Source organism: Scleropages formosus, chromosome 2, assembly GCF_900964775.1.
Source record: "Scleropages formosus chromosome 2, fSclFor1.1, whole genome shotgun sequence".
Taxonomy (NCBI): domain Eukaryota; kingdom Metazoa; phylum Chordata; class Actinopteri; order Osteoglossiformes; family Osteoglossidae; genus Scleropages; species Scleropages formosus.
Genome location: NC_041807.1, coordinates 13,505,346 through 13,518,674, shown reverse-complemented (window position 1 = coordinate 13,518,674; position 13,329 = coordinate 13,505,346). Strand labels below are relative to the sequence as shown.

At 46.6% G+C, this 13,329-nt stretch overlaps 1 protein-coding gene across 1 annotated transcript; it reads left to right on the top strand.

Moving 5' to 3' along the window:
- The first annotated feature begins 134 nt into the window (after positions 1-134).
- Positions 135-11,942, top strand: LOC108931371 (sortilin). The gene is made up of 21 exons (XM_018747115.2): positions 135-576; positions 740-802; positions 1,532-1,608; positions 1,836-1,938; positions 3,549-3,716; positions 3,896-3,969; positions 4,166-4,212; positions 4,852-4,988; positions 5,205-5,288; positions 6,609-6,669; positions 7,235-7,387; positions 7,731-7,828; positions 8,072-8,171; positions 8,417-8,588; positions 8,685-8,878; positions 9,151-9,343; positions 9,733-9,849; positions 10,290-10,398; positions 10,497-10,594; positions 11,151-11,274; positions 11,481-11,942. Exons 1-21 carry the CDS (start codon positions 340-342, stop codon positions 11,493-11,495), a joined length of 2,424 nt encoding a protein of 807 aa, XP_018602631.2. The 5' UTR covers positions 135-339; the 3' UTR covers positions 11,496-11,942.
- The last annotated feature ends 1,387 nt before the right edge of the window (positions 11,943-13,329 follow it).

Here is a 13,329-nt window from a genome sequence, read left to right as displayed (position 1 = left end):
CCTTGGTGAATAATGTGGGCTCATAACACTACACAGAGTTCATTGGAAGTCGCTTTGAAGAAAGGCGTTTGCTGATTAAATGTAATATATTTATTCTTATCTTTTTCTGATTTGGTATGATTACACACGCAGGCTTGTCAAGCCAGGAGCTTTCTTGGGGTCAGTTTGGACCGTCCTGCTGTGAAGTACGGGACAAACTGAGGGTTAGAACCCAGCGGATCAGGGCAGGAGGAGAGGCTATGCAAATTGTCTCCTCCAGTTCTGCGACGTTGCAGGTGTCATTCTTGCACATACACACATAGACGCAGCAGCAGCTGGCAGCCTGTTCAGCCCGACAGGATGACAGGGCGGCTTCTGCTCCTCGCTCAGGTGTGTTTCTTCCTGGCCGCTGCAGGTGCGACGGGCCGATCGTGCCGCGGAAAGCAGGCGACCTTCCGCAGGACCCATCGCGACGAAGCGCAGCAGAGGACCGGCGTGTCGCGGGTGCAGAGGGACGTGACCCCCCGCAGCTCCATCACCTGTCACTTGGCGCTAGCGGAGCAGGAGAGGAAGGTGCTGGATGACAACACGCACGAGGTGAGCCGTGTCATCATGGATCCGGGGAACCGAGGCGTTGGTGGCAGCGGCCGAGAGAGACCCGCTCCGTCCAGCGTCCCCCCGCGTCTATTTGCGCCGCATTTCGGCAACTTCTTGAGCTTTCCCACGTGTTCTCCTCGGTGACAGCGCGCTTCCTCCGCAGACAGCTTTCCACGGAGACGACGGCTCCACGTTCACGCTGTCCTGGGTCGGGGACGGAACCGGGGTGAGTCAGTGGCGCGTCCCGTCCGTTCTGCAGTGCTGCTTTTCGGAAGCCGCAGCCGGGGAACGAGAAGAGGAAACTCAGAGGGTGTTAGTTACGAGGTTTCTTAAAATAATCGCTGCAACATACTGATAGAGCTGATGGAACAACTTCTGAAATGAGAAAAGTCAGACAAAAGTCAGGTGTTCGTTGTTATTATTAGCGGTCTACCCAATTATTAATTATCAATTATTCCACCCTCATGTGTTTGTCCTCTTTTTTATTTTCCTAAGTCTGCTCGTGGTTTTCTGCACTTTATGACACACGGTTTTTCAGAAATATATTGAACAAAGTGAGCTCTTTTGACATGGTACGCTGACAATTTTTGTTGTTTTTGATATTTGGTAGCGTAGTGGTTAGCGCTACTGCCTTTGGACCCAAAGGTCGCAGGTTCGATCCCCACCTCTGGCTGTAGTACCCTTGAGTAAGGTGCTTATCCTAAATTGCTCTAGTAAAATTACCCAGCTGTATAAATGGGTAAGTGATTGTAAGCTTGTCATAATTGTGATCTCAATCAGCACTCAATTGTGTAAGTTGCTTTGGAGAAAAATGAATAAATGTAAACTTAATGTGTCTCAGAAGTGCTGTGGGGACCAGTGCCATACAGTGTGGGTGGTTGGGGTTTGAGGGCTCAGCCAGATCATACATTTGGCTTGGTGCTGACATTTGGACCGTGTTCTGCTCTGGCTCCAGGTGATCTTGGTGCTGTCCACAGTGAACGTTCCATCTGGTTTCAACTTTGAGGGAAGATCCTCGCGGCTGTACCGGAGGTAATGGCGATGGGACGCTTCAGCTTGTGTGTGCTTCTTTCAGGGGAAGCTGGAGGCTGTGGGAGCAGTGGTGGCCTTCACCATGGGCATCCTACACTACCCTGGTGTAAATGGTCACCAGTGCAGCTATAGACTTCAAGTACAGCCCTTAACGTAAACATTTACCACCTGGTAAGTCAGCATTTTTAGTTTGTATCGGTAATGCCATTTTTCCCTTTCCCTGGCAGTGGAGATTACGGAAAAACCTTCCATGATATCTCCAGTGTCATGAACAACAGGTTCGTAAAACAAGAGTTTGGAATTGTCACCGGGCCTGGGAACTCCCATCAGGTAACATCATCCTTTTAATTTTGCGGTACACTTGCAATGGTCTTATTGCATTCTGCAGCCTACAGTGTTTTGGATAAGGAGATGCATGCGGATGAGAAAGAGATGTTTTTATCTAAAACAACATAGCACTTCCTTTATAGATAGACATCGACCGAGACTCACACACACACACAGTCTGAAACTGCTTGTCCCAAGCGGGGTTGTGGTGAGCCGGAGCTTAACCCAGCAACACAGGACACAAGGCTGGAGGGATACACCCAGGATGGGACACCAGTCCATCACAAGGCACATCAAACAGGACTTGAACCCCTGACCCACCAGAGAGCAGGCACAGGCCAAACCCACTGTGCCACCACGCTCCTCTTGACCAAGACCATTTAACCTAATTAATAATTAGTACCGTTGGGCTGTATCACAGAGATTTTGGAACTGGTTGAACTGTAACACACACACATTTTCAGAACCGCTTGTCCCATACGGGGTCGCGGGGGAACCGGAGCCTACCCGGCAACACAGGGTGTAAGGCCGGAGGGGGAGGGGACACACCCAGGACGGGACACCAGTCCATCGCAAGGCACCCCAAGCGGGACTCAAACCCCAGACCCACCAGAGAGCAGGACTGTGGTCCAACCCACTGCGCCACCATGCCCCCAACTGTAACACATAAAGCCTCATATACAGCAGTTTTGACTTGCAGAGTAACTGTGCTGAGCTGTCGGTGCCCTCCTCCCTCCTTTGTGTTAGTTTAGAGCAAGCCTGTAACAAGTGTGTGTTGAGTGGTTTTTTGGCATGAAGGCAGATTCTGATATAAATGAACCCCCGACTCTGACAACCAATAAGGATGGGCCAGCACAATAGCCGCAAGGCACCCACTTGGTGCTGTCACTCAGCTGGGGGCTCTGACTGTTATTGCCGATAACGGTCACAGAGTGTCACAACTCCTCACTGGGAGGAACCGCAGCAACGTGTATGTTAAACAGTGACCACTTCTGCTTTGCGAGAACTCAGTTATGAGCACAGTCAAAGCACCTTTTCCTGCATTCTTTTTCAATTCTTTCAACTTTTGGTTGAAGTTTATAAAGGGAAAGACCCACTATTTGAATTTTGCTCCCTCCTTTCATTAAGGACCACCAGACCTTTGATGCAACTAAAGTGTTAGCCATATGCGCTTGAAAATATATTAAGTATGGGGCTGTCATGCAACTGTTTTTGTTTTTACACCACTACATAAGAACAAAGTCAGCAAATGAAGGTCAGCAGGCCTGAAGACGAGTGACTATGTTCACTTTCATATTGTCTTACTTCCGCTTTACTAAAATAGCAGTCCCCATCACGGTATAAATATTCTTAATTATAGATTAATATTTCATAACCAGCAATATGTCATAACAGATACAGAAAAATTACACAAATGATTTGACTCCACTTAAGTGTTGTCATAGATGGGCACTTTTAACTGGAACTTTGAATGCAATGTCATAAATGGAGTTCCTGCTAACGCAGGAGTTATGAGGACTGTGACATTATTATTATTATATTATGATGTAGCGGCACCGTGTGTGATGTCACTGGAAGCGGTGCTCGGCTGACAAGGAGCCTTATTCCCACAGGTGATTCTCACAGTGGATGTGCCTGTTTCGGAGGAGAACGGAGGGGTCATCTTCAGTTCCGTCGATGCAGGCATGTCCTTCAAAGAAGTTCAGCTGCCCTTCCACCCCAGCCAACCCATCTCCTTCCATTTCTCAAATGCCAGCTATCTTGTTGCCATTGGTACTGACGTAAGTGAGACAGCAAACATAAACTGCAAAAGATTCAGCTTATGCATTACACCCTCTTTCAAATAAACTCCCTTACATGCCTGTCCAGATATGTTCTAACAGCTTTAAAACCGATATACACCGTTGCTGTTTTGAATATTTCATATATCATATTGCTTGTTATTGCGTATTTTCTTTAGAGTGCCATGTGGCTATCCACTGACTTTGGCAACAGCTGGAGGAAAGTACATGAAGGTGTTCAATCGTACATGTGGTAAGAGCCACCATCCCAGGAAGGCGTAACGTACAGTACACATGTCATTCAACGGGGTGTCAAGGCCTTTGACTTTCTAACCTTTACAGCAGTTGTTTTGGTAGAAAATATCTGTCTGTCCTTTGGGCTGCACCTCTTAACTGGCGGTTAAGGAACAACCTCAGACTGTTTGTTTTTTTCTCTCCTCCATACCCAGGGGTCCTGGAATCACGCTATTTCTCAGCTCCAGCCCTAGAGGAACAGGTGAGGACATGATGTGGACTGAAGTGCTGTGTTCACTTTTCACACTGTCTGGGGTGTGAAATCTCACTGTCGTTACACTTTCTTTAGCTTGCTGAGAGGACAAGCCCAAACTGATGTGCACTTTGTCCATCGTCTCACTGCCTATCTGCATTTATATAGTTCCATGTTATATATGTCGCATGCAAGGACAAGTTCTACATGCTTCCCCAAGCGATCTTTCTGACACGGCCAATGCTCTTAAACTGCTTGTGCTCCACGGTGATCAATTGACCAGAGTACGTCACTAACAACTTACATTTACAGTATTTTTATTCATTTAGCTGACGCTTTTCTCTGAAGGGACTTACAATGTTAAGGTTACAATTGCTTTCTCATTTATACAGCTGGGTAATTTTACTGGAGCAATTTAGGGTAAGTACCTTGCTCAAGGGTACTACAGCCGGAGGTGGGATTTAAACCTGTGAGCTATGGATCCAAAGGCAGAAGCTCTAACAGCTACGCTACCAGCTGACTTTTGCATGGAATGGTTTTGTATCCTAGATAAATTCAGCTACTTGGTGCTGGGATAACACGGATCCTGTCTGATCCCCGTGGCTGTTGTCGTGTCTGATCCCTGCCCACCTCCTCTTTGGCACACAGTTGATGCTGACAGGAGAGGCGAGTTGTTGCTGAGGAGGTCACAGGACCTAGGCGAGACATTCACCACCATTGCCCAGAGGATCTTCTCCTTCGGCTACATTGGAGGCTTCCTGTTCACCTCTGTCATGGAGAAACTGGTGAGACTGGAGACATGCATTCCCATGCACACACATATAATAACAGGAACAGAATAAAGGATGACGCGGCACTATATTTCCTTTTCGACAAGTTGCATTTTCAAGGGATGGTAATGCATTAGATGATGCGGAAATAAATGGCGACCAAAGGGTTCACCTGTGCACAGAGCACGTCTGCTTGGTCCTCTGTTTGAATTCTCGTTGGTCCTTTCCTAGGGAGAGCCACGCATCATCTATGTGTCCTCAAACTTAGGAGACAGCTTCAACAGAGCTCAGCTACCCTCTGCCACCAAGGAGCAGGTAAGAGGCCTTCACTTCACCTGCTAGATAATGACAGCAACGATAACATCCTGGATGTGCCTTACCTCACGGCCTATGCTTCCAGGATAGGCTCCTCACCGCCGTGACCCTGACTGAGTGCTTTGCATCCGATATCTCAGACAGGATACCTTCCGTGGGCACAGCTGGTTCAGTGTAAATCAACCCGTTGAACTTCTAGGTTATTTATGATGGCCCCACTTTGGCACACTATATAATTAATTACTTTATTGGTCTAGTTTTAAGTTAGCATGACTAATGGTCAAAGTAAATGCGTATTTTGCATGTCAGCTATGATAAATAACTGACTGCATCATGCACTCAGATCATATGAGAAGTGGTGTTCGTTTGCACGCTTGCTCAGTGTAACAGAAAAGCATTGCGACAGATCAGTTAGTCGTGTCGTACAAATAACTTCCACATCTTAGCCGGGAGAAACTCTTGTTAACTGCTTCTCCCTGTGGGGGTTACAGTGGTCTGGAGCCCATTCCGGAATCACTGCTCGCTAGGTGAGGAGGGGTACTCCCTGGATGGGATGCCAATCGATCGCAGGATAGAAACACATGGATACACTCACTCACACATTCACATACTAAAAGCAATTTAGAGCCACCAGTTCAGCTAAAACACATTTTTAGACTGTGGCAAGAAGCCAGGGCACCCAAAAGACACCCATGCAGACACAGGGTGAACATGCAAACTCTATGTACGCTGAGCTGAGCTGGATTCCAACCTGCGCCAGAGCAGCCTAGGCGGCAATGCCACCCTCCCATTTACGCACAGTGACAGCAAGACAAAGGTGCTTGTTCAGATCTCAAGAGGAGCCCCGATGTAGGACCCTTGGCAAGATCTATAACCTGAATCGGCCCAGTAAAACATCCAGGTGCATGGTCGTGTACAGTAATAAGGCAGATGTGGAGCTGACTTAGTAGTCTTGGTGTAATTCTGCATGCTGATTGAGAATCAGGCCAAAATTACATGTCCAAATTAGAGACTTGAGTTGAGCAGACGGTGGTGTAGTGGTTAGAGCCATTGCCTTGCAATCAGAGGACCTGGGTTTGAATCCCATCTCTTCTTCAGAATATAGTACACTGTGTTACTGACCTGTATAAATGGGTAAACACAGACATACCCCTTGACATCTGAAGCCCTGATATGTACTCACTGTAGCACAAGCAGTATCAGTAGACCTGAGAAATAAACAAAACTGTTTTTTGAATTTTACATCCAGGTCCTTAACACCTTGGCACTGTTGCTGTTCTTAGCAAATTAGGGTTATGTATTCATTGTTTCCATTTCCAGTTCTACTCTGTCCTTGATGGGGATGAGGACATGATCTTCATGCATGTGGACGATCCGGGAGGTAAAGAATGTTCCCATGTGTAGCGCACCTGCGGGGGCGTTCCATTACATCTTCTTTAAACACAAAGCCAAAGTTTGCCAGGCCATCTTCTCTAGATTTCCTACCACGCAAATGCTAGGGAGTGAGAGAGTGACCCGGGTGTCTCAGCCCACATGAGGAGAACATATCAGGGTTGGTAAGGTGGGAAACAGGTTTGTCATGTCTGGATGGTTGGCCACCTCCATCTGTTTAGTGGTGGGTGGACATGGCTTTGTGAAGCTGACCGGGCGCTATCCTTGCTGACGATACGCAAACCGTATCCTTGCAGCAACAGAGTATTCGCTGAGCTCAGCGCATATCTGTCCCATTTTTTTGCACAAAGCATAAGTCCATTTTGCCATCATAATCCACATCAGAGATAAAGAGCACAGCACAAAAACCACAAGGGTTGCAGGCAAGTGTATGGGCTGTCCTTGACAAACTGGCCCAATTCTGCTGACTCGCATCCTGAGCAGGACTGCCCTCAGGTGTGAGGTGTCACCATGACGATGGCCACATGCCATTTTTGCTCCTCTGGTGACTGCAGACACAAACTTTGGGACCATCTACACGTCCGATGACCGGGGGGTGGTCTACTCTAAGTCTCTAGAGCGCCACCTGTTCGGTGCAGAGGGGAAGAGTGATTTCACCAACATAACATCCCTGAGAGGGGTCTACCTCACCAACGTCCTGGAGAAAGGTATTTCCACTCAAAGACTTCATGTTTTATAGATAATGGAGACAGTTTCAAATTGAAACGAAGTATTGCAGCATCTGCCAAATGCATTTATATGTATTTTGAAAAGTGATATTAATAAGTAATATTACGGTGATTGATGTGAACCATTTAGCTGTTTCAGATCTGTCATTAAATTTTAAATTTGTAGACCCTTGGAAAATTGAGTAGTTGATGTGTATTGAGAGCATGGTGTAACCAGCCTGTTGAAATGTGTATTTATAAGCGGTGTAACATCTAAAGAATCTACATTTATAAAGTCGGGTAAATAGTCACAATCTAGGTTTATGTTAACGTGGCTCTGCAGATGGACGTATACGGACAGTAATCTCCTTTGACCGCGGCGGAGAGTGGAGGCTACTGAACAAGCCGAACAACACAGAATGCGGACATAACATAAAAAAAGTACGTCGCCTCCGCGTGCACGGTTACAGTGTGTGCAACAGTTTTGGTTTAGACGACAGCTTTGCGTTAGTTATATTATCGTAATAAGAAGCGGTGGTTTATATGTGTGACGGCTTTTGTGATAAGTTTTGGATGGTACACGTGGCATATCCCTGTCCTTAGAGATCACGTGAAACGCATGTCGTTCAGCTGAGCCACACGTGTTTCCTTGTATATGTAACTCTGTATGCTTTCCGTGTGCAGTGTAACCTTCACATCCATGGAGAGTACAGCCACGTTAAAGGTCTCGCTCCCGTGCTTCCTCTGTCCGACCCCAGTGCTGTTGGCCTCATCATCGCCCATGGTAACAAATATGTCAGTCACCTCAAAAGTCGCGTAACTTAATGCAAAAGTAACATTCGACATTAAGGGTATAGGGGTCCGAAGCAAAGAACTTGTTGATGGCGGAATGATGTAGCAGAGCTGCATTTATTTCTTTAAATATTATGTTGAGGTCTGTGCTTCTCCGTGGCCCAAGACAAAGTTCAGCCCCGTTCTGGACAAAGAGCTAAGACTTTGATGTCATCCCTGTGCTCCCCACCCCCACAGGCAGCCTGGGAGACTCCATCACCTCGGTTCCGCCAGATGTCTACGTGTCCAGCGATGGGGGGTACACATGGACACGCACCCTCAGGGGTTCCCACCATTACGCCATTCTGGACTCCGGAGGACTCCTGGTGGCTGTTGAGGCCCGCGGCGACCGGCTTGTCAGCGTTGTCAAGTGAGCACGAAGTTTAACCCTCTGTTTCTGTACGCGTGAAAACTCGGTGCAGGTTTCCCAGCATCCTCCTCTCCCCCTTCTGGTGTACCGCTTCAGGTTCTCCACAGATGAGGGCCAGTGCTGGAAGATCTACAACTTCACAGAGCAGCCCATTTTCTTGGCCGGACTGGCATCCGAGCCTGGAACCAAGACCTTGAACATCAGCATCTGGGGTTACCGCACTGAGGAGAACTTCAAGACCACATGGGTGACCGTCACCATCGACTTTGAGCACCTGCTTACCAGAGAGTGTGAGTCAGCATTAAGCAGCAATGAAATGTAACAGCAAAGGCAAAAGAGAAACATCGTCAAGTAATGTAGGACGTTTTTTTTCAAGTTTTATCTACTCTCACGGCAACAGTTGGCATTTTAAAGCCGGCACAGCAGCAAGGAAAAGACGACACCAGCAATACACAGTATCCATAGAAATGCATTGCTGCCAGCCGCACCGGCTCCACCAACTGATACCTCCGAAGCCCTTTGACCGACCCCTCTTCTTCTTGCCATGCGTGCGCACCCCCAGGTGAGGACGAGGACTACGAGGAGTGGTTAGCGCACTCTGACATGGGCTTGGACTCAGAAACCAGAGGGTGCATCCTGGGATACCGGGAGACCTTCAAGAGGCTAAAGAAGCTATCGGTATGCAGGAACGGTCGGAACTACGTTGTCGCCCGAGAAGAGAGCCCTTGCCTCTGCACCAGAGAGGACTACTTGTGGTGAGGAAGGAGAGGAACAAGATACTGTTTATGTAATGTCACAGGAACATTGCAAAACGTATCTGTTATCTCGTCTGTAACATCGTGCCGTACATCACGTCAGCAGTGCTCCTGCACGATACGAGTAGCTGCTACATCTGCCCTTCTTGTTTACGCTCAGTTGTACGCCACTTTGGAGAAAAGCGTGCAAAGTGAATCGGTGTATGGATGTTGCCATTACCCATGGTGCATCTGCACATTTACACCGATTCACTTTGGGCACAAACACATGCACAAACGTGTCGGTTATCGCACAATGATTTTAAAGGCCATTTAGGTTGGCTGCAACTTGGTTTTTCTGGTGGAATTTTTCCGTCTGTCTCCCAAAGCATTGGTTGTCTCACCAACAGTGACTATGGCTACTATCGCCATGAGAACAGCTCAGAGTGTGTGGAGCAGTTGGACTTTAGGGACCAGGCCTTGGACGTGTGTCTCAATGGAGAGGAAAATGAGATCGTAACCTCTGGGTAAGACACTGAAGTACACCTTGTTTGACCACGGTCCTGTTGTCGTTGTTTACATTTATTTATTTAGCAGACGCTTTTCTCCAAAGCGACTTCCAATGAACTCTATGTAGTGTTATCAACCCACACGCCTTATTCACCAAGGTGTCTTACACTGCTATATACACTACTTACAGTGGGTCACTCATCCATACATCAGTGGAACACACTCTCTGTCACTCACACACTATGGGGAACCTGAACAGCATGTCTTTGGACTGTGGGAGGAAACCAGAGCACCCGGAGGAAACCCACACAGACACGGGGAGAACACACAAACTCCACACAGACTGAACGGGGATCAAACCCGTGTCCTCTCGCACCACCCAGGCACTGTGAGACAAGAGTGCTGCTCGTTGTGCCACTGGTAGTTTAGTTTGTTGACCCTGCTGTCACTGAGACAGGTACCGGAAGATCCCCGGTGACAGATGTAAAGGAGGTTTCACTCCTCCACGTCGAATGAAGACGGTCGGCAAGCATTGCGGGAAACTAAAAGCGGACCCTCTGGAATCTGTGAGTTTCTTCTCTAGTGTATGAGGATGACCTGCCTGCTCAACAACACATAAACACTTTTGGTACCAATGTTGCTGGCTGTCCTGCTTTGTTCTCAGGAGACCGTCATCGTGCTGGCCGTGGTGTGCGTTGCTGCTGTGACTGTACTGATTACCGCCATGTTACTCATTGCTAAGAAGATGCTTTGCACACGAAGGTGAGGTGGCGGTGGACAGGCTTCACTACAATTAACATATGTACCAAAAAGTTTTTCAAGGAGCCAATGACTATCAGATCATGCTGCCCTTATCAGCTGGTGTCAACCATAGCAACCCATTCTGGTCCACCTTCCATCAACCCGTCTTTGAGTCCTCCTGAAATGTCTGTCTCGTGAGTCCTGCTCTGCTGTCTCCAAGCAGTCTTACGAGACACATATGTCCCGTTACAAAGTTTAGGCTATAAACCTGAAATTCAGTGCTGGAATTCAGCATCGTGTGGTCAGAAAAGTTGCACCATGAGCATGTCAGTATTCTCTTCCCAATTGAGCTTTTTGTTTTGTTGCATTTTCATATTTATCTATAGGAAGAAAACAAGACTACATTGTATCCCCCCCCCCCCCCACACACAAAAAAAATTGTGGAAGAAATAATTTATCAATTTTTTTACCGTTTGCTTGATGGATACCTACAGTACATGTGCAGTGGGCTTCCACAGCTGAGCCTGCTGCCTTTCACAGAAACTATTCTGAATTTGTACATCACCGCCCTTTGCAGGATACCAGAGTACCGCTTTTCTGCCCTGCAGCTGCAGGAGGATGACGAGTGTATCACAGTGGGCCCACTGCCTGTTGTCAATGGTAACGGACAAAGTTACCACGGTGATTCAGATTCAGATGAGGTATGTTTCCATGCACATTGTAACACTCAGAGTAACTCTTCATGCTTGTTTATGATTTTCTCCCAGCATGAAATAATTCCAGATATAATTCCAGTATATGACCCGCCTCTAAATGGTGAAACCTTTTCTCAGATTGCAAACTCCCTAAAGCATGCAATACTGACAACATACTTTGAACTTGTAATTTAATATACATTTCTGTTTAGGATCTCATTGAATAATCATGAACCAAATGGACATCTTCAAGAGAGGAACCCTCTCTCCTGGAGGCAGAGTACTGGATGTGCTGAGAGGGTTTTCTACAGAACAAAACTGCTCGGTATTTGACATTTCAGGAAAAACCAAATGTAAATATCTTCCAAGCCTGTTTGTATACTTTTCTACTGTATTCATTTTGGATAGTGGTTTCCAAAAGATTTGACTTAATTCCTTTATACTATGAGCTTAAGCTGTGTGAAATAGTAATTTATTTGTGGAAGGTAATACTGCAGCTATTTAACAGCATTTTGTATTTTGTCAGAGCATCTAATGGTTTAAATTTAAAGTTCAAACTCAGAATCCATGCGTGAAATAAAATGCTGCTGCTGTGGACTGCATTGCTTTGAATCGACATCACATACAGCATTTCAGATTTGGAAAAAATGACAGTATAAAGCAATAAAGTGTATGATGGCTCTGTTCATGCACGAGTCGGTGTCATTTCTAATGGGGTCAGAGGGCCGCTCCGCTGCTGTGTTTCTGGGTGCCGTTCCTCACACGACCACATGGGGCGCTGCGACGCCACGTCCTTCGACGTCTACCGTACTTGATGGAGATTGGATTCTTTCCACGCCTCGATGGGACACTTCAAAAAAAATTGTTTCAAGAAACAAACGTACGCTTAAGCGGATATTTATTCCAGCAAGTGACTCTATGAATGAAGGTTATCTTTAACACTGAGAAGAAACTAATAAGAAACAACTATTGCAAACTGATTTTTTTAAAATGGCGGCACGCCGGTCATGGCAATAGAACAACAAAATAAAAGAAAATAATTGTGAAAGAAATTGCGATAAAGAGAAGGAAAAGGGACCGCACAAATATGTTGTGTATTAGCAGTTTTGTCTGAGTGTGTGGGTCTACGGTCTTAAACCGGGACTTAAAGGTGTCCAGATATTCTGCTCTGGTTATATCGTATTTTCCCTGCGCTAAAGTTAAGACACAGAAGTGTAAAATATTTGATGATAAATAAGGGTATCTCTTGTAGCTCAGGAACATATTATCATTTTTTCCCCTTTTAAAGTAATGGTTATGAAGAGTTATGGGAATTTTCTTTGTGAGCACATATATATATTCAGGAACGAGTTGCATTCACTATGTGAGGGGCGGTGCGAGAAGATGTGGGATTTCCTGTGTGTGCTCCGGTTTCCTCCCACAGTCCAAAGACATGCTGTTCAGGTTCCCCCCCTATAGTGTGTGAGTGACACAGAGAGAGTGTATTCTGCTGATGTATGGATGAGTGACCCAGTGTAAGTCTTCAGGTGCTCTGGTTTCCTCCCACAATCCGAAGACATGCTGTTCAGGTTCCCCCCCCATAGTGTGTGAGTGACACAGAGAGAGTGTATTCTGCTGATGTATGGATGAGTGACCCAGTGTAAGTCTTCAGGTGCTCTGGTTTCCTCCCACAATCCGAAGACATGCTGTTCAGGTTTCCTCATAGTGTGTGAGTGACAGAGAGAGAGAGAGTGTGTGTGTGTGTGTGTGTGTGTGTTCCACTGATGTACGGATGAGTGACCCCACTGTAAGCCAACTTGTTGAATAAGGTGTGTGGGCTGATAACACTAAAGTTTGTTGGAACTTGGAAGTCACTTTGGAGAAAAGCCTCTGCTAAATTATATGTAATGAACATCTCTGTTTCGATGCAGTTAACTACGCCGAAAGATTCTCGGTGTGTGAAAAATGTTAGTAGGCAGCGAACACACCTTTACTGACACGGCCGAAGTTACCTGTAGAGTGGCCCTCATTACAGACAGTCGATGCACACCTGTGAAATTCCCTTAACCACCCCCCCAACCC